The following is a 21,943-nucleotide window of genomic DNA, read 5'->3' as shown; positions in this document are numbered from 1 at the left end:
CAGCAGGAACAAATGGCCCTTTTGGAAGGTGGACTCTGTGGCATTATATCCCACTTAAGTCAGTCCTTCCCCTCCTCAAACTTTGCCCTCCTAAGGCTCCACCTCCCCCCCAAATCTCCAGGTCTTTCCCAACCTCTGCTCTAATCAAGCAGATCACAATATGTACGGTAGCTCTGCATCCTTTACAAGCATTCTTTACAACACACCCAAGGATGCCAACTTCCAGGTGGGACCTAGGGATCCCCCAGAATTACAGCTCAACCAGGGCTATTTTTGGGCAGGAACGCACAGGGATGGAGTTCCGGCTGGCTCCTGAGTTGGCCCCGCCCAGCAGGAACTCATTAGCATAATAGGCCACACCCAACAGCAGAAACTCACTAGGATTGGCCACATTAGGGGTGTGTGGCCTAACATGCAAAGAAGTTCCTGCTACAAAAAAAGCTCTGGGTTTTGACAACAAACAAGGTAAACAGAATAAGAAGCGAAAGGTGGGTGTGGCTGGATGACCACACTTCTGGTAACGTGGGGGTGCGGCCTAATATGCCAATGAGTGGTGCTGTCAGGGGTGTGGCCCAATATGCTAATGAGTTTCTGCTATTGGGTGTGACCTATTATGCTAATGAGTTCCTGCTGGGCTTTTTCTACAAACAAAGCCCTGAGCTCAACTGTAGACTACAGAGATCAGTTGCCCTGGAGAAAATGGCTGCTTTGGAGGGTGGACTCTATGGCATTGTGCCCCACTGAGGTCCCTGTCCTCCTCAGGCTCCATCCCCAAATCTCCATGAATTTCCGCAACTTGGAGCTGGCAACCTTATCCCCCACCCCCAATGGTGGCCAGGGGGACCTGTCAACCCTACAGACATCAATGTTACATTTTGCATCGGACTCAAACATACCGTGCATAATTTTAATGTTGTGATCACAATGCAGGGATGTGGTTGGTTTGTTTTTTGAAAGGCTGAAAAGCACTTAGAACCACTGACTGCCAGAGAGTGTTTTGCAGAGAACGATCAATAACTTTAATATTATGATGATAGACACCAAACTTGACACCGAGGACAAGAGGAATGGTTTTTGACCTTTCTCTGCCCAAGACCCTGGACAGCTGTTCCAAAGCAGACTGATGGGAGTTCTAGATTGTTTAGTTCTTTTCCTTACAATTTGTTATCTTTGCACTGGACCCCAGGTTGTGTTCAGTCCCACAACACAGTTGCCAGTCTGGGGATGTATGACGTAAGAACATAAGAGAAGCCAATGTTGGATCAGGCCAGTGGCCCATCCACTCCAACACTCTGTCACATAGTGGCCAAAAATACCAGGTGCCATCAGGAGGTCCAGCAGTGGGGCCAGGACACTAGAAGCCCTCCCACTGTTGCCCCCCCCCAAGCACCAAGAATACAGAGCATCACTTGCCCATCACTTGTCCACAATGACATGATGGATAGATAGATAGACAAACAGCTATCAAAGCCAATTTCAAGGCAGACGACATTCAGAGGTGGTTTGCCATTGCCTGCCAGTGCGTAGCACTCCAGTATTCCTTGGTAGTCTCCCATCCAAATATTGACCAGGGCCAAGGCTATTTAGCTTCCCAAATCTGGTGAGATCAGACTAGTTTGGGCTATCCAGGTTAGGGTGTGTATGATTTGGGGTGGTCCAAATCTCTTTTGGGGTGCAGAGGGCATGCCACTGCCCATCCTTCTTCAGGGGCATTGTATAGAAATATTGATTCCTATAAACCCCTGCCTCCCCCTGGAATGTGTCTCACTGATACCCTGCTGTGTTGATTTCCTGTTGAAGCCAAATAGAGAGGTCCAGATGGCCTCTATTGCCATGCCATAAAAACATTCCTTCACACCCCCATGCTGGAAGCTAGGCCAGCATGCCAGAAACCGCACGTAGCGCATGGAGAGGCTGGAGTTGGGGATCATTTGACTGCAGAGGGTGTTCCCCAGACCTAGCCTATCCCCCATCCATTGCCATGACAACCCAAAAGTTGGACACCCCCTTCCTACCCGTGATTGGCTGATGGCCACGGCTAGTCATGATTAGATTGGGGTTTTTAATTGTCTGACCCTTGGAGGAGAGCTCAGATTCTCTCTCTCTTCGGTTCCTGCAATCTCTGCTGCTCTGTGGACTTATCCCTGAAATGCTCTTGTCCTGCCATGTGGTCTGTGAGGCATCTTTCCAATATAATCATAGAGGCTTCCTGGGGTTATCTCAAATAGAAGGTCTTAGTGGCAGAACCAGTCTTTGGACCTGGCACTAGTACACAGCCCCTTACGGATTACCAGAGTATTGGGGTGTATGATTTGGAGTGGTCCAAAACTCATTTTGGGGTACAGCTAACCCCCGTTTCTTAATCTGCATTTCTTCTGGGGATACTCCACTTTGGAGCAGCTAGCACAACACCTGGGCTTTGGACCAGGGAACAGCCTAGGTACTCTTGTAGGGTACAGTCTCTTGAGTACAGGGGTGTAGCAATTGTGGTGGTGGTTGTTGTTCAGTCGCACAGTCGAGTCCGACTCTTCGCGACCCCATGGACCAGCTCCCGCCAGGCCCTCCTGTCTTCCGCCGTCCTCTGAAGTTGGCTCAATTTCATGTTCGTTGCATCGATGACACTGTCTAACCATCTCATCCTTTGCCGTCCCTGTCTTCTTTGACCTTCAATCTTTCCCAGCATCAGGGTCTTCTCCAATGTGGTGGTACAAAGCTTCTATTCAGGTGCAGAACTTTTTCAGTACCATCAATATTTGTGGTTGGATTTGCAAATAGGGAACCAGGAACTGCAGCTAAGGCACTGGGAATCAAGTTCGACCTTGTGGCAGATGACAGCCTCAACAATGTGGCCGGAAACGTCTTTTTTTCTGATGCCCCCTCCCTTTTAACATCATGTCTGATGAAGAATTCTGGAGAACCTGAAAGCTCACACACTGCTTTATAATTTGGTTAGTTTTAACTCGCGGGGGTTTTTTTGTTTTGTTTTTGAACCCTGCATATAGGAGTTCCTCTATATCCCCATCTGTGCTGTGCTGCTGTATGTGTAAAGGTAAAGGTAAAGGTTCCCTTGCTCAAAAGCCAGTCGAATCCGACTCTAGGGTTGCGGTGCTCATCTCCGTTTCAAAGCCGAAGAGCCAGCGCTGTCCGAAGACGTTTCCGTGGTCATGTGGCCGGCATGACTAAACACCAAGGTGCACGGAACGCTGTTACCTTCCCACCGAAGTGGTCCCTATTTATCTACTTGCAATTTCTTGCTTTCGAACTGCTAGGTTGGCAGAAGCTGGAACTAGAGACAGGAGCTCACCCTGTCTTGCGGCACCCGGGTCTTGAACCACTGAAAAACTTCTCAAGTCTTCAATGTTCTTTCATTCAAAGGAGACCAACCCAGATAGCGCTACCCCTTGGACTTTCCCCCTTCACTGGAGTTTCTCCTCACTTGAAGAACTGGGGCGCATGTATCGATATGTCCATATTGAAGGGCAGTGGTAAATGCTTTGCAAACAGAGTTCCTCAGATTCTATAAAGTCATGAACCTGTGTGAAGCTGATTTGGTCTATCCAGGTAAATTCTGACTGGCAGCGGCTCGCCCGGGTTCCAGGTGGAAATTTTTCACATCACCTACTGCTTGGTCCTTTTAACTGGAGATACCAGGGATTGAACCTGGGTCCTTCTGCAATGCCAAGCAGATGCTCTACTGGGTCAATCCCTTGTCCTGTCTGAGGCCCTGGAGAGGCATTGCAGTCAGTAAAGAAAATTTTGGAATGGATGCTATGTTTGTAAGCCCACCATTAAGCACTTCTTTAAGGAGAAGGCTGTGGTGCGGCGGCAGAGCACTGCTGTCTAAAGAGAAAGTGTCAGGTTTGATCCTGAGCATTTTGCGTTAAAAGAGACACCAGGTGTTGGGAAAGATTTTTCTGTGCCGGAAAGCTGCTGCCAGAGAGGAGAGAGAGTTCTGATCTAGGCGGGTCAATGGCCTGGCTAAGTACAAAGCAGCTTCATATTTTCCTTTCCAGGGTTTTTTTCTTTTTTGGAAAAAGGGGCCGGAACTCTCAAGAGGGACGTGAAGTTTTCAATCTGTATACTGAAAACTCATGACCTTTTAAACTTTTAAAAAAGAATTTTGTCGAAGAGAACATAAGAACATAAGAGATGCCAATGTTGGAGGATCAGGCCAAAGGCCCATCCAGTCCAACACTCTGTGTCACACAGTGGCCAGAAATACCAGTGCCATCAGGAGGTCCACCAGTGGGACCAGGACATTAGAAGCCCTCCCACTGTTGACCCCCCCCAGCACCAAGAAGACAGAGCATCACTTGCCCCAGAGCCCCTAGCTATACCTTGTGGCTAATAGCCACTCATGGACCTCTGCTCCATATGCTTATCTAATTCCCTTTTGAAGCCGTCCATGCTTGTAGCCGCCACCACTTCCTGTGGCAGTGAATTCCATGTGTTTATCACTCTTTGGGTGAAGAAGTCCTTCCTTTTATCCGTTCTAACCCGACCACTCAGCAATTTCATGGAGTGCCCACAAGTTCTTGTATTGTGAGAAAGGGAGAAAAGCACCTCTTTCTCTACCTGCTCTTTCCCATGCATAATCTTATAAACCTCAATCATGTCACCCCTCAGTCGTCGTTTCTCCAAGCTAAAGAGCCCTAAGCGCCTTAACCTTTCCTCATAGGGAAAGTGTTCCAACCCTTTTATCATTCGAGTTGCCCTTTTCTGCAAGAGGTTCTGGAACTTCGTGTTCCCCCAGAAAAAAAGCCCTGTTTCCGTAACTGAGCATAGGAAGGAAAGCTTTTCCAGACACAGTTAGAAAACCTTTCCCTGCAAAACTGAATTATTCAAGGGGGCTTTTCTATGCAGACAATAGGGCAGCATTGTTCAAAATGATTCACAAAAGTTACTTGGATACATTATTAGGGACTGTCGTCTCTACTACTGTGTATAGTTTGCTGCTAAATTGGACCCTACTGTGTAACTTTGAGTCATTTAATGCGTCATATTAACAATTTGCTTTGCTTCAGTTCTGTTTTTTTAAATCTCTGGCTGGTTCTACAATCCCAAATCCTATTTCACTGTTTATTGGCGTCCCATCTTGTCGACTGTATCGACTCCTCTGTGTAATCCGCTTTGAGTCCCAGCGAGAAGGGTGGACCATACATAATGCAAATAAATACATAAATTCTTTTTGCAAAAACAATGACATTAAGTGCCCAGGAAGCCAATTAGAAAGAAAAACTGGTGACAACCTTCTTCGCTAGATCATTTACAACTGCAGTCCTAAAAACATGCCTGGAGGTCTTCTTGAAATCTAAGTAAACACAGTTAAGTGCCAGGTGTATATTTTGCTCACAGAAGGTTCCAGGTTCAGCCCTAGGCATTTCTAGCTGGAAAAAAAAAAGATCTCAGGTTCCAGGAAGGATCCCACTCGACCAGAGTCAGAGCAAATTGTTTGGATCTGGGTAGGCCATTGATTTGACTCAGCATGTGGCAACTTCCTGTGCTCTTCATCTGTTATGAGGGAATAATTGTACCCTGTTTCACAACGAAAGATGACAAAACAAGCCGTGTCAAGTTCATAATCCCTTCTTGTTGTTTTTAATGCCACACATCATGTAATAATGGAATGACTGTGCCTCTTAGCTGAACAGAGCAGTTAATAAAACAGCCATGATATGGATTGATTTCTGCTCCCATAACGCTAAGAATCTAGTCCCAAGCAGTGTTCCCTCTAAGCTGAGTTAGTATGAGCTAGCTCACAGTTTTTTAGCCTCCAGTTCACACCTTTTTGTCTACGCTCAGGAAGGATGCCTCCAGAGTCCAGAGCAAACTCATTGATGCAGTAGCCAAATCGCTTGCTCACAACTTTAGTGCCAGTAGCTCACAAAGTAGAATTTTTGCTCGCAGGACTCCACAGCTTAGAGGGAGCATTGGTCCCAAGATAGTTTTCTTCAGCTTGATTTCAAAACTACACACTTGGATACAGTTACACCACTTGCTTTGAATTTTTAACACAAGTGGGCTGTGGTTAAAGCACTAGGCTAGGATCTGGAAGCCACAGGTTCAAATCCCCACTCTACCACAGAAGTAGGTATTAAGTCATGAGCTTAACAAGAGTCAGAGAGTGATTTCAGCAAGAATGCGACTTTTATTCTTCTGCTTCAATACTTCTCCAACACGGTACAACATCAGTCAGCTAGAACAGCTTTAATATTGCAGCTGCTCTGTATTTAAACATTCCTGGCTAATATAGCCACGCCTACTGTACAATTACCAACCTATCAGGTTGAACAGATAACGACCAATCACAAGCGCTCCCGCTCTGTGAAGTGATTGGATGACACATACTGGGCTAGTGCTCCTATTGGTTACATTAGGATCCTAGCCCAGGCCGAAGCTTTACATTGCACTTCAATGAGATGTTTCACATACACCAAGTTCCATACAGTTCATGCATTCAAGTCCATCTGAATACATAACAGTAGGGATGCCAGCTTCCAGGTGGGACCTGGGGATCCCCTGGAATGGCAGCTCATCTCTGGACTACAGAGATCAGTTCCCCTGGAGGGGTGAATACTTTGGAGGGTGGATTCTATGGCATTGTACCCTACTGAAGTCCCTATCCTTTCAAGGCTCCATCCCCAAATCTCCAGGAATTTCCCAACTTGGATCTGGCAACCCTACCCCCCCATCCCCTGCCAGCGGCCAGGGGGGAACTGGCAACCCCAACTCCTTGGGTAACGTTGGCCAAACACTCTCTCAGCATAACCTCCCTCATGGGATTGTTGTTGTGAAGATAAAATGGAGGCAGGGAAACCAATGTTGTAAGCCCCTCTGGGTCCCCATTGGGGGAAAAGCGGTGGACAAATATCTGAATAAATACAATTTTACAATTGCATAAAGAATAAGGCATCAGAATCAGTGAATGATTAAAATTAGCTCTGCTACTACTACTACTACTACTACTACTACTGGAAGGCCAGATACTGAAGCTGAACTTCAAATACTTTGGCCACCCAATGAGAAGGGAGCACTCGCTGGAGAAGACCCTGATGCTGGGAAAGATTGAAGGTCAAATAAGAAGGGGACGGCAAAGGATGAGATGGTTAGACAGTGTTATCGAGGCAACAGACATGAAATTAAGCAAACTCCGGAGCACGACGGAAGACAGGAGGGCCTGGCGTGATGTGGTCCATGGGGTTGCGAAGAATCGGACTTGACTGTGCGACTGAACAACAACAACAACAACAACTACTGCAGCTAATAATCCCAGTAGTCAGTTTTGATCCCACAGGGGCTTGGGAGTGGCATACATGCTCATCTCCTCTGTTCACAGCAACCCTGTAAAGTAGATTACCTCAAGGTGGGACGTGGGGATCCCCTAGACTTACAGGTCATCTCCAGACTACGGAAACCAGTTCCCCTGGAGAAAATGCCTGCTTTGGAGGGTGGACTCTCTGTGGCACTGTGCCCCACTCAGGTCCCTGTCCTCCCCAGGCTCCACCCCCAAATCTCCAGGCGTTTCCCAACCTGGATCTGGCAACCCTGCCCTCCCCCATCTCCCACTGGTGGCCAGGGGGGGAACCTGGCAACCCTAATTACTGAGCCCCTAGCCAATGAGGTCAGCTAAATGGCACACTGAGGCTGCTAATCGCACCTTCACCATCATGGAATGTTTTCATGCTATCACATTCATTCATTGGGGTTGCCAGGTCCCCCCTGGCCACCAGCAAGGGATGGAGGGGTAGGGTTCCGACGTCCAGGTTGGAAACTCCTGGGGCTTTGGGGAGGGCAGGGACCTCAGTGGGGGACAATGCCCTCCAGTGCGATCCATTTTCTCCAGGGGAACTGATCTTTGTGGTCTGGAGCAATGTTCCCTCTAAGCTGTGGAGTCTCATGAGCAAGAATTCTACTTTGTGAGCTACTGGCATTAAAGTTGTGAGCAAGAGATTTGGCTCCTGCGTAAATTAGTTTGCTCTGGAGCCCTCCTTCCTGAGCCAAGACAAAAATGTGTGAGCCGGAGGCTAAAAAACTATAAGCTAGCTCACACTAACTCAGCTTAGAGGGAACACTGGTCTGGAGATGAGCTGTAAATCAGGGGGATCCCCCAGGCAGTGTTCCCTCTAAGCTGAGTTAGGGTGAGCTATCTCACAGTTTTTTAGCCTCCAGCTCACAGATTAATGCCAGTAGCTCACAAGGCAGAATTTCTGCTCACAAGGCTCCACATTTTAGAGGGAGCATTGCCTCCAGGTCCCACCTGGAGGCTGGCATCCCTATATGTAGGTCTGAGGTTGGCACCAGGCCCCCATCTCCATGGAAACGAGACACCCAGGGATCACAGCGCCTCCACCGCCCCTCGCTTCCGCGTCCCCCTCCCCTCTCCCGCGCTGCGATTGGCCGGCGCGGAGGGTGGAGGCGGGGCCGGAAGTGGGAGCCAGGGGTTGCCATGGGGGCGGCGGCGGCGGCGGCAGCTGCTGCGGTCGGGGGTCGATGCCGGTGTTGCGGGAGGGAGCGGTGCCAGGCGGACCCGTGCGGGGTCCTGTGCCTCCTGCTCACCTACCTCAGCGTGGGCTACGCCGACTACGTCGTCCTGGAGCACGTCCTGCTGCAGCCGGGTTTCCGGGCTAGGTAGGGCGCTTTGCACACCCTCAGGAGCGCGGCGGCCTGGGAGGGGACGGAAGCGGGAGGCACTCTGCACGTGAGCAGGGGCACTTTGTCTTTAGGCCCGTTTTTGGTTGTTTTTCTTTTAAGGCATTTTTTTGGTATTGTTTTTGCCCTTGGGGGAAAAGGCATCTGCCCTACTTAAGCTCTTGGGCCCTTTTGGGGGAGGATTTCTTTAGCGTTGCAGCGGGTGAAAAAATTCCACCATGTGTTCAGGGTTACTTAGCTCCTAGATCCTGTATATTTTTAAAAGGCTGTCTTGCATATGTCGTCTTTAGGCCTTTTCCTTGAATGCTGATTTGTTTGTCCTGTGCTTCTCTCCCCCCCCCCCCCCCCCCGGGCTAGGGACCCTAAGCTGCTTACAGTATCTTACATATTATTGCAGCGACAACCCTGTGAGGTGGGATAGTTTGAGGGAGGGTGACTGGGCCAAGGTCACCCAGCAAACCTCTGTGACAGAGTAGGGATTCGAACCTGGGTCTCCCAGATTTATTTTATTTACGTCATTGATGGCCCACATTTCGTGCTAATGACACTCCAGCCAGTGCACCATGCTGGTTATTTTATGCTTAGAGGGAGGAAAGCATTGGTTTGGTGGTTTGGTATTGTGGTGAAGAGCGCGGATGCTAATCTGGGAGAACCGGGTTTGAGTCCCCACTCCCCCACATGCAGCGGCTGGTGTGACCTTGGGTCAGTCACAAGTTCTCTTGGAGCTGTTCTCTCAGGAGCAGTCCTCGAAAGAGCTCTCTCAGCCCCACCTACCTCACAGGGTGTCTGTTGTGGGGAGGGGAAGGGAAAAGAGTTTGTAAGCTGCTCTGAGACTCCAAGTGAAGGGGCGGGGGAGAAATCCAATCTCTTCTTCTTCTTCCTCCCCCTTTTCCTCTTCCTCTTCATCAGAGGTGTTGCGACTTGTTGGTGGAAAGTGCCATGAAGTTGCGGCTTGAGTCATGGCAACCAAATAAGGATTTCAAGGAAAGAGACACATAGAGGTAGTTTACCATTCCCTTCCTCTGCATAGCGACCCTGGACTTCCTTGGTGGTCTCCCATCCAAATACCAACCAGGGCCAACCCTGCGTAGCTTCCAAGATCTGACAAGATTGGGCTAGCCTGGCCCGTCCAGGTCAGGGCAGGATAACTTTAGGGACTTTGTTTTGTAAAGGAAGAGTCTTTCCTCCTCAGAAGAGGTAAAAGACCCTGGCAGATGTTCAGTGTCACTTTTACTGTAGATCTATTTTTAGGGACTCATTCTTTCCCCTTTGAAAAGAACTCTTTGTACGCACAAGGGCACTGGCACCCTCAGGCCCTTGGAGAGATGCAAGTGACTTCTCACACGTATATGGACACTTTGCCCTTTCTTTTCAAAAGTACAAAGCGCTGTTATGCATCATTTTATCTTAAGCCCTTCCTTGAACGATTTGTCTGGGTGGGAGAAGAACTCTGCACAAGCTCAGGAGCCTGTTGTCGTTAGTTTCAGGAAAAAGGATCTGATTGAAGGGGGTGGTGGTGATGATGGAACGGAATGGAACTCTGCACGTTCTCACAGGTACTCCACGTTAGGTGACCAAGTGTCCTATCCAAAAGGGGGCAGTGCTAATATCACAAGTGGAAGGAGAGTTTAGGGTAGAGCTACAGTGTTTAAGGTGTGTATGTGGATGGGGCGATTTAATTAGCTGCATGCTAAGATCTGGAGAACTCTGTTGCCAATACCACGTGACAACTGGGACTTGTGGTTTTTGCTTTTCAGACAGCATCTCCCCACACACCAACCCCAGGCCATTATTTTTTTAAAGACAGATATTTTCAGAGAAGCTTGTTCAGCACAGTTTTTGAAACACAACTCCCCATCGGGTGCTGCCAACCCATTGGGTGCCCCTGAAGTAGCTTCTTGGATCCTGGCCATAAAAATTTATATCCTCCCTTTTCTTCCAGGAAGAAACCCAACTCTGGCTGCATTAGTAAGCTGATCCCTGCTCGGCTTTCAGAATATGCTATTTGCAACCTGATCATAGAAGTTTTGGCGATCATAACAATGATGAAGCAGGGATAGAAAGAACTCTCGGATTTCATGGCGTTGGCCTCCTGGGGAAATATTGTGGGGGAGGAAAGAAAGCTGGCAAGCCGCCGCTGATCTTGTTGCTTCCTTTTCTGTCGCAGCCTTTGGTGTCCGTTCCACGCCGTGGCGTTCAACTTCATTGTTGTCATGCTGCTTGCCAGTCACACGCGGGCTGTCTTTGCAGACCCAGGTAAGAACCTTATCTTTTGTCCTTGGAACTGGAAGGCCCCCAGGGCCCTGTCTGTATTGTCCCTGGATCACACCAAAAAAACACAAATGTGGTTCCTCTCAAATGTATACGCACTTATCCTATAGAACTCCTTGCCACAAGAGGAGGAGGAGATTGGATCTATACCCCGCCCTTCACTCAGAGTCTCAGAGCGGCTTACAATCTCCTTTCCCTTCCCTTCCCCACAACAGACACCCTGTGAGGTAGGTGGGGCTGAGAGAGCTCTTTTGAGAACTGCCCTTTCAAGGACAGCTCTTGTCAGAACTGTGGCTTGCCCAACGTCACCCAGCAGCTTCAAGTGGAGGAGTGGGAAATCAAACCTGGTTCTCCCAGATTAGAGTCCGTGCTCCTAACCACTACACCAAACTGGCTGTCATTGGAGGCTGTTAGCTTATGTAGGCATGTCCAGAGGCTGGGACGAGCCAGTCCTCTGGCTTGCATGCCACTGCCACTCACCTGGGCTTTGGGGTTGTGGGCCATGGCTCGCGCCAGCCTGGAAAACATGGGAGCAGCCCTGAGTGCTAGAAGTGTCCGAGGTAAAATCGGGGAGTTGGAGTGCTTGGTGTCGGAGGGAAAAATAGACATTGTGGGTATTTCTGAAACTTGGTGGGATGAGGAAAATCAGTGGGACACAGTGATTCCCGGTTATATATTATATCGGAAGGATAGGGGGGGAAGGGTTGGAGGTGGGGTAGCTCTGTATGTCAGAGAGGGTATAAAGTCTAGAAAGATTGAGAGGCTAAGTGAATTGGATTCGCTTCTGGAAGTTCTATGGGTTGAAATAGGGGGGCCAAAAGGAAACTTAACACTGGGAGTTTGTTATCGCCCACCAGATCAAAAGATAGAGGAGGATTATAAAATGATGAATGCCTTAAAGATAGCAACTAGACAAAAACACTGTGTAATAATAGGTGATTTTAACTACCCACACATTGATTGGGTCAATATGTGTTCTAGCCGGGAAAAAGAGATTGAGTTTCTAGACACTCTAAATGACTGTGCTATGGAGCAGATGGTCACGGAACCTACCAGGGGAGAGGCGATCCTTGATTTGGTCCTAAGTAACACTCAAGACCTGGTGAGAGATGTAAAAGTGATTGCACCACTTGGAAACAGTGATCATAATGTTGTTGAGTTCATCATTCGTACAAATAGAGAATTGGCCAAAAAGACTCACACAACCATTTTTAACTTTAAAAGGGGTAATTTCTCTGATATGAGGGGACACGTGGGGAGGAAACTGAAAGGAAAAGTAGAAAGGGTCAAAACAATTGGGGAAGCTTGGGATCTATTTAAAACTACGATCCTAGAAGCTCAAAAAATATATATTCCGCAGGTTAGGAAAGGCACAAACAGGTATAGGAAAAAGCCTGCATGGTTAACAAACAGAGTAATGGAGGCTGTAAAAAGTAAAAAGAATTCCTTTAAGCAGTGGAAAGCTAGTCACAGTGAGGCTGATAAAACGGAACACAGGCTATGGCAAATAAAATGCAAGTCTGAGGTCAGGCAGGCAAAAAGGGAATATGAGGAGCATATAGCAAAAAACGTAAAAACCAACAATAAAACTTTCTTCAAATACATTAGAAACAGGAAACCAGCCAGGGAGGCAGTGGGGCCCTTGGACGACCAAGGGGTAAAAGGAGTATTGAAGGATGATAGGGAAATGGCTGAGAAGCTAAATGCATTTTTTGCCTCCGTCTTCACTGTGGAAGATGAGAAGTGCTTGCCCACTCCAGAACCACTGATTTCAGGAGGGGTGTTGGAAGACCTGAGTCAGATTGAGGTGATGAGAGAGGAGGTCCTAAAACTGATAGACAACTTAAAAACTGAAAAATCACCAGGCCCAGATGGCATACATCCGAGAGTTCTGAAAGAACTCAAATGTGAACTTGTAGATCTCCTGACAAAGATATGTAATCTTTCCTTAAAATCTGCCTCCATTCCTGAGGATTGGAAGGTAGCTAATGTCACTCCCATCTTTAAAAAGGGTTCCAGAGGAGATCCGGGAAATTACAGGCCAGTCAGTCTGACGTCGATACCGGGTAAATTGGTGGAAACCATTATTAAGGAAAGAATTAGTAGGCACATAGATGAACAAAACCTATTGAGGCAGACTCAGCACGGTTTCTGTAAGGGAAGATCTTGTCTCACTAACCTGTTAGTGTTCTTTGAGGGGGTGAACAAACATGTGGACAAGGGGGATCCAATAGATATTATTTACCTTGACTTCCAGAAAGCTTTTGATAAAGTTCCTCATCAAAGGCTCCTAAGTAAGCTCAAAAATCATGGGATAGAAGGACAAGTCCTTTTATGGATCAAAAACTGGCTAGTTCATAGAAAACAGAGAGTGAGTGTAGGTGGGCAATTTTCTCAGTGGAGGGTGGTAAGCAGTGGGGTACCGCAGGGATCAGTACTTGGTCCACTGCTTTTTAACTTGTTCATTAATGATTTGGAGATGGGAGTAAGCAGTGAAGTGGCTAAATTTGCGGATGATACAAAGTTGTTCAGGGTGGTGAAAACCAGTGAGGATTGTGAGGCACTCCAAGGGGATCTGTCAAGGATGGGCGAGTGGGCGTCAACATGGCAAATGGGGTTCAATGTGGCCAAGTGCAAGGTGATGCACATTGGAGCCAAAAATCCTAAATATAAATACACATTGATGGGGTCTGAACTGGCAGAGACTGAGCAAGAGAGAGATCTTGGAGTTGTAGTGGATAACTCACTGAAAATGTCGAGACAGTGTGTGACTGCAATAAAGAAGGCCAATGCTATGCTGGGGATTATTAGGAAGGGTATTGAAAACAGATCAGCCAATATAATAATGCCCCTATATAAATCAATGGTGAGACCTCATTTGGAATACTGTGTGCAGTTCTGGGCACCACACCTTAAAAAGGATATTATAGCTTTGGAAAAAGTGCAGAAAAGGGCAACTCGAATGATAAAAGGGTTGGAACACTTTCCCTATGAGGAAAGGTTAAAGCGCTTAGGGCTCTTTAGCTTGGAGAAAAGACGACTGAGGGGTGACATGATCGAGGTTTATAAGATTATGCATGGGAAAGAGCAGGTAAAGAAAGAGGTACTTTTCTCCCTTTCTCACAATACAAGAACTCGTGGGCACTCCATGAAACTGGAGAGCGGTCGGGTTAGAACGGATAAAAGGAAGTACTTCTTCACCCAAAGAGTGATTAACACATGGAATTCACTGCCACAGGAAGTGGTGGGTGCTACAAGCATGGACGGCTTCAAAAGGGAATTAGATAAGCATATGGAGCAGAGGTCCATCAGTGGCTATTAGCCACAAGGTATAGATAGGGGCTCTGGGGCAAGTGATGCTCTGTCTTCTTGGTGCTTGGGGGGGGGGTCAACAGTGGGAGGGCTTCTAATGTCCTGGCCCCACTGCTGGACCTCCTGATGGCACTGGTATTTCTGGCCACTGTGTGACACAGAGTGTTGGACTGGATGGGCCTTTGGCCTGATCCAACATTGGCGTCTCTTATGTTCTTATGAGTGGGCCTGCATTGACAGCAGTGGTGCTGAGGCCCCAACTGACACGTCACTCTGGCTAGGTGCCCTGCCCTCCCTTTCGCTGTACTTGAAGGAAAATGCAAGAATATTCCTTTCATAGATAGGCTTTGTACCTGCCCATCAAGGGAGGCTGAGACTACAGAGCCCATGTTTTTTTGTGTGCCCGTATTATAAGGTGGCACGTAATAAGATCATCCCTCTGTTGATAGAAAAAATTCCGGGCTTTCTGAAAAAGCTAGACTTGAGTTTCTTCTATCTGATAGAAGTCCCGAGATCACCTATCAAGTAGCCAGTTTCTGTATGGCGATACTCAGGTTATGGAAATTTTATGGTAGTTAGGTAGTTACGGTAGTGAGACATTAGATTAGATTTTAATCTGCTTTTCATGTTTTATTGGTGTATTTAAAAATTTTGGACTGTTGTAAAGGTGTACTGGGGCTGCGGTGGCTCAGTGGTTAAGACGCTGAGCTGCAGACCGGAAGGTCAGTAGCTCGGCAGTTCGAGACCCGAGTGCCGCATGACGGAGTGAGCTCCCGTCTCTGGCCCCGGCTCCTGTCAACCTAGCAGTTCAAAAGCAAGAACTTGCAAGTAGATAAATGGGTACCGCTTCGGTGGGAAGGTAACAGCACCTCGTGCGCCTCGATGCCTAATCATGCCGACCACATGACCACGGAGAAGTCTTCAGACAGTGCTGGCTCTTTGGCTTGGAAACGGAGATGAGGACCGCCCCCTAGAGCTGGATTTGACTGGCTTTCGAGCAAGGGAAACCTTTACTTTTACGTAAAGGTAAAGGTTCCCTTGCTCGAAAGCCAGTCGAATCCGACTCTAGGGTTGCGGTGCTCATCTCCGTTTCAAAGCTGAAGAGCCAGCGCTGTCCGAAGACATTTCCGTGGTCATGTGGCCGGCATGTCTAAACACCAAGGTGCACGGAATGCTGTTCCTTTCCCACCGAAGTGGTACCTGTTTATCTACTTGCAATTTCTTGCTTTCGAACTGCTAGGTCGGCAGGAGCTGGAACTAGAGATGGGAGCTCACTCCGTCATGCGGCACACTCGGGTCTCGAACTGCTGAACTACCGACCTTCTACAGCCTATAGTTCAGCGTCTTCACCACTTGAGCCACCGCAGCTCCTTGTACCTTTACGTAAAGGTGTACTTTTTTTTTTTTAAATGACTGGTCTAAGGACCGTGACACTGAACTGAACTGAATTGGCACGGCCATTTGCAGCGAGCAACGGGCTGACGTGGCCACGCCCCCGCAGCAGAGTGGAGGGCTGGGGAGGCCTGATAGGGAAGGGGCAGCCTGGAACCTCCAGGGGATCCTGCCAAGTCTCACCACCAAGAGCAGGCATTGGGGGGGGGGGGTAGTCTGGCAAGGTCAGGAAATGAGTGGTTGGAGTCAGGCAAGCGAAGCCTGAGATAGTTAGGCCTCACCTGCACTGAGCCTAGGAGGAACTCCTGGCCAAGGCTTGTGTATTGGCAGGATGACACAAAGAAGAAGAGTGGATTTATACCCCGCCCTTCACTACCCAAGGGAGTCTCAGAGCGGCTTACAAACTCCTTCCCCTCCCCACAACAGCCACCCTGTGAGGTAGGTGAAGCTGAGAGAGCTCTTGACAGAAACTGCTCTTTTTCAAAAACAGCTCTTATCAGAGCTATGGCTTGCTCAAGGTCATCCAGCCAGGTGCAAGTGGAGGAGTGGGGAATCCAACCTGGTTCTCCCAGATTAGAGTCGGCGCTTCTAACCACTACACCAAAAGAGGGAACCAAGGAAGTAAGTGAGCCCCCCACCGGCAAGGTGGAGGACTGGGGAAAGATTGAAACCCCCACGTGTTCCGAGGGGCAAAGGGGACTCTAACCCACCATGCTGGGCAATATAGGGGACTTCAGCGCGGGCAGTTCTGTGGCTTTGGTGTGACATCTGGCACATCAGCCAGTCCATCCCACAGGGCTTTAGAAAGGAATTAAACGCACGCATGAAGCAGGGTAGGCTTATCTCTAGCTGCTGTGAATTGTGATGGCGACACAGAACCTCGGCGTGCAGAGGTAGTCGTTTGTTTTGGAAATAAATAACATTGTTTCCAACTTCCAAGGCGCTTTGCTCACCTTTTCTCAGTACAGTTGTCCCCGTTATGATTTGATGTCCACACACTGAAGATGGTGGTCGAAAGCGCTGTCAGGTTTCAGCTGACTTTCGCTACCCTGTAGGGTTTTCACGGCAAGAAACTAATGGGGGTGGTTTGCCAGTGCCTGCCTCTGCATAGCAACCCTGGACTTCTTTGGTGGGCTTTCATCCAAGTACTAACCATAAGAGAAGCCAATGTTGGATCAGGCCAATGGCCCATCCAGTCCATCACTGCCACACAGTGGCCAAAAATACCAGGTGCCATCAGGAGGTCCAGCAGCGGGGCCAGGACACTAGAAGCCCTCCCACTGTTGCTCTCCCCCCCCCCAAGCACCAAGAATACAGAGCATCACTTGCCCCAGACCGAGAGTTCCTATCTGTACCTTGTGGCTCATAGCCGCGGATGGGCCTCTGCTCCATACGTTTATCCAATTCCCTCTTGAAGCCGTCCATGCTTGTAGCTGCCACCCCCTCCTGTGGCAGTGAATTCCATGTGTGAATCACCCTTTGGGTGAAGAAGGACTTCCTTTTATCTGTTCTAACCCGACCGCTCAGCAATTTCATGGAGTGCCCACGAGTTCTTGCATTGTGAGAAAGGGAGAAAAGGACTTCCAACCCTTTTATCATTCTAGTTGCCCTTTTCTGCACTTTTCCCAATGCTATAGATCCTTTTTGACACTAGAAGCCCTCCCACTGCTCACCCCCCCCCCAGGCACCAACCAGGGCTGACCCTGCTGGTTGACCATTGTGCATCAGTTCAGGTGATGTTGCAGATAGAGCCGGCCAAAGGCCATTGAGGGAGTACATGGTAGAGGTAGGATTGGAACCAGGGATTCACACAGTTCACTGTCCAGATTTTGATTGTACCACCTTTGCCTGAGACAGAGGCTAAGTTACAGGGTGGACTGCTTTCCCGGGGCTTCCAAGAGGCACCTACTTATTTATTATTTGTTTGCTGTATTTATATCTCACCATTCTCCCTAACAGGGACCCAAAGCAGCTCACATCGTTCTCCTCTCCTCCTTTTTATCCTCACAACAACCCTGTGAGGTAGGTTGGGCTGAGAGAGTGTGACTAGCTCAAGGTCACACAGCAAGCTTCCACGGCAAAGTGGGGGGATTCGAACCTGGGTTTCCCAAATTTTAGGCTGACACTTTAAACACTACCTCCCACCAGCTCTGATGGTCTCTGTTGAAAACAGCATACCGGTCTGAGTCAGCAATGCAGTTCTTCACATTCCTAATGCTACTGGAAGCCCTCCCCTCTCCCCCCCCCCCCGGTTGTTTTGTTGTTTCGCTGCTCAAGTCCGACTCTTCACGACCCCATGGACCACATCACGCCAGGCCCTCCTGTCTTCTGTCATGCTCTGAAGTTGGCTCAATTTCATGTTCGTTGCATCGATGACACTGTCTCACCATCTCATCCTTTGCTGTCCCCGTCTTCTTTGACCTTCAGTCTTTCCCAGCATCAGGGTCTTCTCCAGTGAGTGCTCCCTTCTCATTTGGTGGCCAAAGTATCTGAGCTTCAGTTTCATTATCTGGCCTTCCAGGGAACAGTCAGGGTTGATTTCTTTTAGGATTGACTGATTTGATCTCCTTGCAGTCCAAGGGACTCTTGAGAGTCTTCTCCAGCACCATAGTTCAAAAGAATCTACTTTTGCAAAAGCCGAGTTCCTGTGGGTGTCTCCCCCTACCCTAACTAATCAAAGGGCTGCAGACCTGCTGACAAGATTCTGCCCGGCCAGTCCAAGCGCTTAGTTGATGGATTAGGAGTCAGAGACGGCTGTGAAATCTGATTAGGTCAGATGTTGTGGTTGCGTTCCCGTTCTAAGAGGCTCCCAATGATCTGTTCTAATTGAGCCTGGCACTTAAAGGCCGTTTCTTCAGTGCCAGGAACAATTCAGAGTGCCCAGCAGCCTCCACTCCCTGGTTCTCTGAAGCCGCCCTGGCACTTAAAGACCCATCTGTCTGTGCCATGTGCAGACGTCCTCCTCCTGCCCCGTTAGCGACAGCATCAACAAAAAATGAGTAAAAAGTAGGGAGGCAGGGAACGGGCAGACTTGGGGTTCTTTCTTGAGGGGGAGGAGGACACACTGATATGCTTGCGTTCCTCTTCCCACAATCCCTGGAGGCAGGGAATTGTTTGCACATTCCGTCTCGGTGGGAGGAGGAGACCGTCCCTCAGTCTAGATCAGGGGTGTCAAACATGCGGCCTGGGGGCCGGATCAGGCCCCCGGAAGGTTTCCATCAGGCCCGCAGTGGAACTGGCCATCTCCCGCTTCAAGTTCTGCTGCTGCTGCATCATAGCTTGCTTCCCCAGACTCTTAATCACTCAGCCATTTCATGTTTTGACCTGGGTCCTAGACTCAGAACTCTGAGATTTTTGTGGCAAATGTCAATAAATCAAAAGTAGCTGCATGTGAAGGAGTGGGGAATCATAAGAACATAAGAGACGCCAATGTTGGATCAGGCCAAAGGCCCATCCAGTCCAACACTCTGTGTCACACAGTGGCCAGAAATACCAGTGCCATCAGGAGGTCCACCAGTGGGGCCAGGACATTAGAAGCCCTCCCACTGTTGACCTCCCCAAGCACCAAGATGACAGAGCATCACTTGCCCCAGAGTCCCTATCTATAACTTGTGGCTAATGGCCACTGATGGACCTCTGCTCCATATGCTTATCTAATTCCCTTTTGAAGCCGTCCATGCTTGTAGTCGCCACCACCTCCTGTGGCAGTGAATTCCAAGTGTTAATCAGTCTTTGGGTGAAGAAGTACTTCCTTTTATCCGTTCTAACCCGACCGCTCAGCAATTTCATGGAGTGCCCACGAGTTCTTGTATTGTGAGAAAGGGAGAAAAGTATCTCTTTCTCTACCTGCTCTTTTCCATGCATAATCTTGTAAACCTCGATCATGTCACCCCTCAGTCGTCTTTTCTCCAAGCTAAAGAGCCCTAAGCGCTTTAACCTTTCCTCATAGGGAAAGTGTTCCAACCCTTTTATGCATCATTTGGGCAGAGAGAGTCCTGCAGCAAGCGGTTTAGAACTACTGTTCTCTCCATGCTTGGCAGTCACCCTTCCCTCCCTGAATCTGATGAGGTGTCACTGGTCAGCCTGAATTAGCCGATGCTCAACCGGCTGATGCTGGTAACACTCCTGTCAACGATTCTGAGGTGGCAGAAGCAGGTCATAGAATCATAGAGTTGGACGGGATCTCCAGGGTCAGCTAGTGCAACCCCCTGCACAGTGCAGGAAATTCACAAATACCTCCCCCCCCCTTCCACACCCCCAGTGACCCCCTGCTCCATGCCTGAAAACCTCCAGGATCTCCAGCCAAACTGGCCGCCTAAGCCTGCCCTGAACCCGAACACAAACTTGGCAACATCCCAAGTGTATCAGAGTGTCCCTTCTCCCCCTCGAGAGAGAATGGAATATTCGACTTAACCTGGAGGTTCCTTCTTCTCAAGGGTGAGGCGCACACTCTGGACCCACCCTAGTTGGAGGGTCTCTGTTCGGCCTATTAGGCTTCCTAAAGGGTGATTAACTGCCAGTCTCTGTGTTCATTGCTCTTGCACTGTTCTAACAGTTTATCTTTACCTGTATGGTTTGTATCGTAGGGTTCTGTAAGCCTCGTTCTCTGTTTGGCACACATTGTGGACTGTTCTCAGCTGTAGGTGTCTCCAGAATGAGGGATGGGCTCCTTCTGCCCCTGGAGACAGAAACTGCAATCAGTTTCCTGTTTCCAGGGATTGTGGGGAGAAGAACCCAAGCATATCAGAGTGTCTTCCTCTCCCTCAAGGAGAAGGAATCCTCGTGGTAAGTCCCAGTGTTTCGTTTTCTGGAAGGCTAGTCTATCAAAAGTTCACAAACACCAGGGCGTCTTCTTTTTTAAAAAAAAAACAATATTTTAATTAAAGTTTTCTAAACAAAAATCCAACATACAGCTATTTCTTCACTTCTTCACAGATGAGCATACAGCCTCATTTCCCATTGAACTCTCTATACAGAACATATTCCTAACCCGTCACCTTCAATTTCCACATATACAGTTTTTCCCAATTGTCTTAAAAAAAATTATCATCTTTCCCTTTTAGTGAACATGATATTTTGTCCATTTTCGCAATTTCAAATAGCTTTTGTATGACCTCTAACTTTTCCGGGATTTTCTCTTTTTTCCAATACTTGGCAAATATAATTCTCGCTGCTGTTAGACAGTGTAGCAACAAATACTTCTCAACTCTCCCATATGTCTCAGGGATCATATTAAGTAGGCACAGCTCTGGTGTGAGGACAATATAAACTCCTATAATTTCTTGCAGCATATTACCTATCATCTTCCAATATTCTTTGCCTTAACACAGTTCCACCACATATGGATGTAGGTACCCACATTCTGGTTACACTTCCAACAAATATTTGATACTGCTAAAAGTTCACAAGCACCAGGGCATCTTCTGATCAAATCTCTAGAAGTTCAGAGAAATTGGAGCCTAAACTGGATCAAAGAGTGATTGAGACACGGAATTCACTGCCACAGGAGGTGGTGGTGGCTACAAGCATGGACGGCTTCAAGAGGGAATCAGATAAACAGGATTCGCCATAATTTGGCTGTGACGTGATGGCACTTTCCACCAGAGGTCCATCAGTGGCTATTAGCCACAAGGTGTAGGTAGGAACTCTCGGTCTGGGGCAAGGGATGCTCTGTATTCTTGGTGCTTGGGGGGGGGCAACAGTGGGAGGGCTCCTAGTGTCCTGGTCCCACTGGTGGACCTCCTGATGGCACCTGGTTCTTTGGGCACTGTGTGACCGAGGGTTGGACTGGATGGGTCATTGGCCTGATCCAACATTGGCTTCTCTTACATTCTTATGTCAGGATGCTGGAATTTACCAGGAACCATATGTGGTGGTGGAAAGTGCCATCAAGTCACAGCCAAATTATTGCAAACCCTGTAAGGTTTTCAAGGCAAGAGACATACAGAGGGAGTTTGCCATTGGCTGCCTCTGCATAGCGACCCTGGACCTCCTTGGTGGTCTCTCATCTGAGTACTAACCTAGGCTGACCCTGCTTAGCTTCCAAGATCTGACAAGATTGGGCTAGCCTGGACTAACTAGGCCAGGGCAGACATATATAGGATGTTAGAAGCCATATGTTGGGGGGGGGGGGGTTCCTTGCCATAGAATCATAGAATGTGAGAGTTGGAAGGGACCTTGCAGGTCATCTAGTCCAACCCCCTGCACTCTGCAGGAGCGTAGCCGAAAGATACCCCTACAACATACCCGAAAGATGGTCGTCCAGCCTCCGCTTGGAAACGTCCAGCGAGGAAGCATCCACCACCTCCCGAGGCAGTCT

The 21,943-nt window shown here is 48.5% G+C and overlaps 1 protein-coding gene across 1 annotated transcript in view; it reads left to right on the top strand.

Moving 5' to 3' along the window:
- The first annotated feature begins 8,446 nt into the window (after nt 1-8,446).
- LOC107121743 (palmitoyltransferase ZDHHC3-like) overlaps nt 8,447-21,943 on the top strand; it is a 40,329-nt gene continuing 26,832 nt past the window's right edge. The window contains exons 1-2 of the mRNA XM_015424730.1: nt 8,447-8,628; nt 10,817-10,905. Coding sequence (XP_015280216.1) covers nt 8,447-8,628; nt 10,817-10,905 — 271 coding nt within the window. The remainder of the gene's footprint in view (nt 8,629-10,816; nt 10,906-21,943) is intronic.

This window comes from Gekko japonicus, unplaced genomic scaffold, assembly GCF_001447785.1.
Source record: "Gekko japonicus isolate JY-2015 unplaced genomic scaffold, Gekko_japonicus_V1.1 scaffold755, whole genome shotgun sequence".
In the NCBI taxonomy this organism is placed as follows: Eukaryota; Metazoa; Chordata; class Lepidosauria; order Squamata; family Gekkonidae; genus Gekko; species Gekko japonicus.
Note: the sequence above shows the minus strand (reverse complement) of the source record. Positions and strands in the feature narration are given on the sequence as shown.